The sequence below is a fragment of the Podarcis filfolensis genome, assembly GCF_964270895.1.
Source record: "Podarcis filfolensis genome assembly, chromosome: 5".
NCBI classification, from domain to species: domain Eukaryota; kingdom Metazoa; phylum Chordata; class Lepidosauria; order Squamata; family Lacertidae; genus Podarcis; species Podarcis filfolensis.
The window spans coordinates 48,345,916-48,354,473 of record NC_139608.1 but is presented as its reverse complement, the minus strand read 5'-3'; the positions used below and the strand labels follow the sequence as shown (position 1 = coordinate 48,354,473).

Here is an 8,558-nt window from a genome sequence, read left to right as displayed (position 1 = left end):
AGTTCAGTCACACAGAAATCACTTTAAAATGTTTTAAAACTAAAAATTGTTTTTATTTTAAAAAAAAATTGCCCAAGACTACACAAGCACAACCACTAAATGGCATCTGTCATTACTAAGATCACAATTGACAAAATTGAATTTAAAAACCACCACAGAACATTCAAAGTTCAGGTTAGCTTTCCTGCTAGCAATCAGATGCCCTGCTTTTCCAGAGCACAGCACGGAAGGATTTCATTAGACTATGCTGTTCCGTACTACTGATTTCAGGTCCTTTTCACTCAAGTCAGTCTACAGTAAACCTCCTTCCCCCCCTGTAAGTGGTTGTGTTATTTACTTTTCCGTTTCGGAGAAATATTGTTCCTTCGGTCACGAAAAGCAATGACCTAACAGCGGCTGGTGCTTTCAACACTTCCACTACACACCCCCCCCCCCGCCAAATTCATTTCCCCACCCTATCCCCCTGCCTTTTGTATATGAAGTAGTGCGAGGTGACTCAGGCTGTCTTTTAGCTTCACAAAGAGCTTCTCCATGGAGTTACAGATGGAAGTTTTGCAAAGTGGCAAGCTACAGCTAGAGATTTAGTCGTTCCATGTGGGCTGGATTCAAACTGAGATCTCAGAAACGAAAAGAAAACAGAGCAGCACAGCCTCCATAGAATTCTGCCTAAGACATCTGTGCTGGAACACAGCTTTGTAATGAGAGGAACTGTACATTTTATTAACAAACAGTATGGGAAAAATCACAATTGCTTTTAAGATCATACCTCCTTAGGAGAACTGTAATTGGGAAAGCCTTGATGTTTTACTATTTGACTAGTTTAGAACCTTGGTGAATCACTGCAATAGCCATCATTTGGGCTTTAATGTGCATTTTATACTCTATATAAAACACCACTCCTTTTACAGCTTATCCTAAAGCTAATATGGGAACTAGAAATTGCAGTAGTGAAGCTTGCACTGCATTTCCCATTCTACTCTTTGATCTTGACTTCCACTCCCTTTATTAGCTATGCATTTAATATGCTCCCCAAAATATTATGTAGCAAGAAAATGACAAAATGATAGGACTTACAAAGTGAGCCAACAGCAAGGAAATACAATCCAGAATACATGTAATTGACAGGCATTTTTAAAAACTGACAAAAAAGTAGTCCAGGTATTCAGTAAAAGCCACTTTTCCCCCTTGAGTCTGCTAAAAATTAAAATGCATTATTGTCTATATCTAATTAACCACTTTAATTATAAGATCTATTAATAAACCTTGATTTTCCCTTTACAATTAGCCTTGTCACATATATTTCCATGATTGCTTTATATTACAACTTATAATTATATATTATAAAAAATATGCATACAAAGCTAAACTTTTCCCTGAGTATGTATTTATAGAATGTATGTCTTCTATGAAAGTTGAACCCTAGTCTGAAATGGCCAGGTAAGAAATCATGACATTCATATGCTTGTTTACCATGTTAAGTGTTTTTTTAAAAAAATAAAACTGTACAATTACTATGGTCTATGGACTATTCCAGAGCTGAAATAAAACCCAAGTATATGATTTAAGTATCCATATATTTCCTATTACCATGCCTCTCCCTTCTCTGCCTTTGCTATCTTTTTCCTTCCTTCCATTCTTTCTCCATGAAAATTTTAACTGTTAGTTCCTCGGGGCAGAAGCCTGTCTTTTGCTTATGTTATTCTGCAAAGCACTATGTACACTGATGATGCTACATTAATAATAAGAAGTTAGAAAAGAACGCAAGGACATGCTTGTTTGGCTGCATTTTATAGTGATACTTTTGTCACCACATCAAACCTTTATGCTGCAAGTTGTATAGCAATCAGGAATGAAAAGTGAATGATTGATCAAATAATCTTAATCTAATAAGAAAATCTTTAGACCAAGAATTCCCCTGAATTTTGCTTGCGTTACATTAGCTTGCGTTCTCTCCAAGTATGAGCATCAGCACTTGAAAGTGCCCCTTGCTTCTGACCTCTTTTGAATTAAACACATTTAGATTGTATCAACAGTGTCATCCACCAACCGCAAGACTAAACAAGCAGAGTTTGCTGTGTTCACTCTTTCGCTGCTAGAAAATCTGAGGTGTCACTACACAGCCACCTAAGAAAACTGGTTCCCTAGCAACGTTTACTATACCAAACCTCTAAGAGAAAGTAATTTGATTTTTTAAAACAAAAATAATAGTATAAGCATTTGCTGTACTATAAAATAAGACTGAGGGGGAACCTTAAAAAAATATATGCTAGTGGCTGTCAGGAAATGACCATCAGGTGCTTTTCATATCTGCTTAGACGTATTGCTGCCACTTCAGGTCATTTCATAGGGTGCAAGCAAAAGGAACTCTGATCTGCATTCTCTACAGCATATGCACAAATAAATAATAAATACTGAGACACGACTGAGTGTACATCTACCTGGCTTCTATTTTCAACATGCATGCAGTATTTTCATACTGTTTGGTATGCCGGCAGGTATACATACTGCTGTATTGCTGGTATCTGCTTCAAGCAGAGATTTCCCCCCACCCCTAACACTGCACCTTCTATAGTAATGCTGGGATATAAAGGTATTTACTCCACCAAAGATTGTGTGATGCAGATATCATTACAGGATCTGATTAGATCATGGTATTCTAATAGAGATCAAATAGTAGTTTTCCTTCTTTTTTCCAGTGTCTATAAATTATCCCCTTTCTCTGTGCTATCAAAGAATGTTAATTTTAAAGGTTTGATCTAGGGATTCCCATGTAAGTGTATAGTTATTATAGGAGGAAAAAGAAAAGAAAGAAAGAAAGGAAAAAATAAGAAGAAAGAAAGAGAGTGCTGGAACATTTTTAAGCAGTGTAATCAATATCTTTTGCTTTGTACTTATTTCCCTGTAACAATGACCAAAAAGATCTACTTCAGATTTGGAAAACCAGCTTTAAAGGAAAAGCTAGACAACAAAAAGCAAGGAAGTACTCACCTCTTCACGTAATTTTATCAACTGCAACATGAACGCACAAAAAAAGATAAAAAGGAAAGAAATGGCAGGAAAGAAAGATCAGTTGTGTGACAGGATACAGAATTAACATTGACAATTTATCTGTTTACATGTTTAGCATTTAAAAATCACAGACAAACACATTAAAAGAACCTAAACATAGACTACATGCAGAGTTTTTTGAACGAATAAAGATCACTTTCTCACACTGTCACATTAAACAAAGAGAATAGTGTGAAATTCTCTTTTAAACCACATCTAAGACACCATCATGAAATAAAGGGGAATGACTTCATAGAAGTCTATAATATAAAGGGGGAAAACAAGTTTACTATTCCTCTCTTCTAAGATAGTACAGTTGAAGTGATTTTGTATATACAAGTTTTCAGAATGTTTTTCTATTTTTTAGTACTGACACCTGCCTTTTTATTTCTCTCATATATTATCTTGATCAGAATAACTATAGTAAGTGGCTACTGAGGCATCAGTTAGATTGTGTATATCTTGCAAATGCCTGCTCTACTTTAACACAGCTACTTTTAAAAATAATAATATGCCTATGCAATTTAGTATAGCATATTATTACTTATGTTAAAAATGAATGGATGAACAAATTAACTAATGTAATGGTACAGAATTACTGTACATAACATAATTTTGACTACACTATCTTTTACAGAATTTATCTCCCAAAGTTATTATCACTGCTAACCCTCCCCCCTTTTAGTTGCCTACTTTTACTAAAACTACAGTAGCAGGGATCCTTTCAACTGATCTAGTCAGTTATACTTCCAAATATTCTTCATTTAGAACATTAGCCAGTTGTGCTGGGGTACAAAGAAGCACACCTATTCATTTGCCACAAATACAGAAGGAATGATGGCTTGCTACTAAACAAGGGTGAATATTCTCTCATTGTGGCTACCTTATTTTGGCAATTAAGGTGGCCACTTTTGCACTGACCACACCAATTTACGCCCTAATTTTAAACAGATAACCTTTTTTTCTACAGTCAGGAAGTTTCCAATTAAAGAAGAAACGGAAGATGCCCCCTTAGGTGTCACTCTAAAACTAAAAGATGTACCGCTGCCAAACAAAACAAGAGATGGTGCTTCTGATCACTAGGAAAGCAAGCTGCTGCAGTTAATAGCTCTTTAGAAAAGAAGCTTTCCAAGGATCTGCTATCAAGTAAACACACAGGCATTCTCCATCCCCATCCCACCTGCCCTAAAATTTAAAGCCCTTTGCTAGGAATCACTCTTTCATTTGCTTTCTTGCTTCCCCCTCACTTCTCGCAGCACTATTCCCACCCACCCCCCACACCCTTGAGGTCACCATTCCTCAGCTGGCTGTAATACTTTAAGGGCCAAAGTTTAAAACTACTTTCCTGCAATAGAGACCATTTGGGGCATGACACTCTGCCACAGTCAATGAGAGTTTTAAAATGCTCCACATTTGTTTTTTCAATAGGTCCCAAACAAAAAAAAAATGTTCTATCTTGTTTGTGCTGCATGGCTGAATTTAAGCTCTGCATAGAATTTGCAACTAAGCTAAGTAATGGCAGATTTTCTTTTTTAAATGATGACTGAAAGAAATTCATTCAAATTAACAAAAGATTTTCCCCCATTTAACAATGATGGCACTCGATGAAATTCTGCAACTGCTATTTTAAAAATGTACCATATAAAGCTTGTCAAATTCAAACAGCATTAAAATGTGTGTAGCCACCATTTTAGGTTATGATAATCAGCATATTTTCTGAAACAAAGATTCTCCTTTTTTCCAATTTGATACAAGCGGTAATCTGTTCCTTTGTAGACTAAAAAAAAAAAAATCTGGTTTACGCTGGTTTGAACCAGTGGAATCTCTTGTGGCTAAGCCTTCTGCTGTGAGTAGAATCAAAACTGCGTCGCAGAGTGTGTGCACGTCTGTGAGGCACGTCACGTGACATGGAGAACTACCGAATTCCCCCCCGCCCAAGAAGCTGATAACGCTACTGCCGTCTCTGCCCGCATACAGATAACGAATAAATGCTGAACTCTATTAAACGCCCTTTACACATTATCGTGGGTCGAACACACAATTTTCTGAACTTGTGATGACAGTCTATTTATTTTGCTATAAACTCTCGGCATGTAACGAACAGATTTGTGACTGGTAATGATCTGCTCTGCCAGGGCTATATGAAGTGATACAGACCTCCTTTAGATCTTGGGGAATTAAATTGACCAACTTCACCCCCTGGTCTGTTTCTGGAGTTTTGACACACTTTATGCACAGCAAGTCCAAATCTTACATTATCAGAGCTTAGTTGTCAAAAATTAGGTAACCATATCACCACAAAATATTTATGTTCTATAGGTAGCATATATGCTGCCTTGATGTACTTTTTTTTTCCATTTTAGACCAACTGGAAAAGTCTAATTAAGAATTTTCTCACATTAGCCCAACAAATCTAATTTCAGAAAGAAAACAGAGTTTCATATCAAATTGTGGAATTTGTAAATACCAAATGAATACCCAATATATTTTTGCAAGCAAACAATTTATTAATGAATGATATGCTTCTTTTTCTGAACAACAGACCCACCACCCTCTCCAGTAACCGCAAAATATTAAGTGGAAGGTACAACTTAGTACTGTATTGCTGCATTGAAGCAACTGGGCCTTTCAAGCGATTTGATGAATGCAGCCAGACATAATTACAAAGACCAGCTGAAAATACTAGAGTGCTTAAAATACTACACTGCTTATATATATATTCTCATTCTGTGATGTGTAATGGACAACATTTAATTGTTTACTATAAATTAGTAAAGTGTGCTCCTGGAGGGAAAAGATAACCCAACTATGAACTATCCGGTTTTTCCCTCCTGCCTTTGTACTGCAAAATGTGCTACATCTGATTATGTTTCACTCGATTTAAATTGGAAGAAAATTAATCAACACAAAGCCAAGAAATTAACTAAATCCAGAATATAGTGAGCCCAAAGCCATTTATCCCTATCAAGGATGTTTCTTTTTACAGAGAAAAAACACAGACTGGGAATAGCAGCTTTTACATACATTAATATACCTATCTTGGGTCTGCCATTGCCTTAAAGGAGGCAACAAATCATGAAAATCATGTTAGACAATGTTGTCAACAGCACAGAACCAAAATGCCACAATATAGAATTTCAAATATTTCACATTCTTTATTGTTTCCAACTAAGAGTCGTTCGCAAATTATTTGATATCCAATTCTGTATACGTACTAGAATAACAAAGTTATACCAGTATAACTCTGAAACACCACTAGACAGAGTGAATCAACAGGTAACATATTCCTCACAATCACATATGCTTAAATGTATTACACAGAGTTCACATTCTCAAAAACTGAAAATATTTAATATTACTGACACTGATCTAGAGCTCCCTGACTTTAGAAGTTTCTAGCTCTCTTGGCTAAGTCTCTATTCAGATATTTATCAGGTGGTGTGAAGAGGTCAATACTCCTACTTTGCCAAAACCCAAGACAGTTTATTTTTATGCAGCATCTGCTTTTCAGTGATTTATGTATTGATTTATGTTACATTTGGGGATTAGAGTGGTGGACAAACCACTTTCATTTCTGCAATTTAACCTTAACCTGATTAAACGGTCAAACAGCAGCAAATGAATTTGACAGATCCACGACTTTTAATATATAAATCAAGGTGTTCTACACTAGTGTTACAGAAATGAATCTGAGCATTGGGCATATTAAAATTCTTCACACTTTACATATATCCTTTGGGTGCTAACGCTATAAGGCTTTCTAAATCTAGGCCCCAAAAGAGCTGAGTGACACAGATTGATAATTGTGCTTCCTCATTATGGATAGTCTTACTAGTAACATGAAACAAGAAATAAAGTATTATAGAACATTTGCCCAATATCCCTGAGAGGGAAGAGAACCAGGGCTTTTATTTAGCCGGAACTTGCCGGAACTCAGTCCCAGCCCCTCTCAGGTGAGCTCCATTGCCATTATAAGAGAACAAGGGATGCATTCATGGTTAGTTCCAGCACCTTTTTCTAGAAAAATAGCACCGAAAAGGACAAGTCTGTCAATTTTGGCAAACTAGGGTATACGTATAATGTCAATATTTAGGAAAATGAAGAAACAATGTTTTCTTGCGTTTATATTTTGACCAACATTTGCCACAGAATGATATTTCTGGAATTAATTTCAATTAGTTTCTTCCTCCTTTCATAAATACACAATCTACAAATATATCGCTGACATACATAAAAAGTATCAGTCAGTAGTTTTCAACCTTAAAGGTTGAGAACAAAAGTAAAAAAACTATTCTACAAAAGAATAAACTCTGTTTTAAACTAGAGTTTTTATCATAACTTTTCTTTCAAGGCTGGTGTCACATGTAATTTACTGTGCAATCTGAAAACAAGCAATAGAATATGAATCCAGGAGCCTAAACCTCTTTTTTTGAGGTTTGAACTTTGTCCATGGTATCTGAATGTCCAATGTTTTTTGTCTGAAAATGATGCCCACTTTTAGAATATATTTCAAACTTATGGGGAGTTTGGACAATACCCTTATTAAATAATTGCACATTAAGAAGCTGTAGGCTATAATGGCAGGACCACAATCTAGTCAATGTTATATGCTTTATAATCCCAATGATTTCAATAGGAGAATGAAGCATAACTCTGTTACAATGCAATGGAACTTAAAAGTTCTTAATTAGCAGTAGCTGGGTCCCTAATTAGGCTATATCCTAAGTGTATGAGCTAATTTTAATGTATTATGCAACATATGGCAAGTACAGAACTTTGCTCTCTAACACCACGTGTTAAAAGAAACAATAATTTAATACATACAAATGTATTAAAGTATTACCAAGTTTTTAGAATTAGAAACATTATGAAAGGAAAGTTCAAATTGAAATCAGTAAGAAAATTTCTTTAATATTAGACTTTCTTCTAACTTCACACACCATTTCTTTGTTATTAGGCATTTAAAACTTCAATCTAATTCTGTCAAGTTTGAATTAACTTCTTCACGTAGGAAGGTTTCAAAGTAGGCAAACCTGGGAACAGGTGTTTAAAAAAACTATAGCTAAATGTTTATATAGATACAATAATGTGTTAAGTTGTGAAAATACTTGTTCTTTAATAATGGGGGGGATCCTACTAGGACATAGGTTACAGTGTAATGAACACTGAACATAATAAGATTATTCAACAGGCATATAGTTCTTCCCTTAAAACACTAGTATTTTATACTGTATCTATTCGAATGGTATACTTTTAAGCATAATTTGCAGTTTTACTCAAGAGAAGAATATCTGATTCAGAGAAGACAACCTACATAGAAACAGAGAAACTGTCAGATTCTGAAAGCTCATTTTCATTTGTTTTGCCTGCCAGTGTTGATTTAATTATGCTTCATTCTTATCAAAGCTGCATTATGTAATTTTTTATTCCTTTTACATGTGTTTGAGGTGAAGACCTTGGCTTTGTCGGCAAACATTGTGTTTCAAGTTATTCCTTAAGTACCAAATAAT

The 8,558-nt window shown here is 35.3% G+C and overlaps 1 protein-coding gene across 4 annotated transcripts in view; it reads right to left on the bottom strand.

Moving 5' to 3' along the window:
* Positions 1 to 8,558, bottom strand: part of VTI1A (vesicle transport through interaction with t-SNAREs 1A) — a 239,628-nt gene that overhangs the window by 183,582 nt on the left and 47,488 nt on the right. For 2 of the 4 annotated variants that reach the window (XR_014548538.1, XM_083615033.1), the window contains exon 5: positions 2,989 to 3,009. The exons of the other annotated variants lie outside the window; for them this stretch is intronic. Coding sequence is in view for 1 of the 2 variants with exons in the window: in XM_083615033.1 (XP_083471159.1) it covers positions 2,989 to 3,009 (21 nt within the window). In the remaining variant the exon portion in view is untranslated. The remainder of the gene's footprint in view (positions 1 to 2,988; positions 3,010 to 8,558) is intronic. 4 annotated transcript variants of the gene reach the window in all.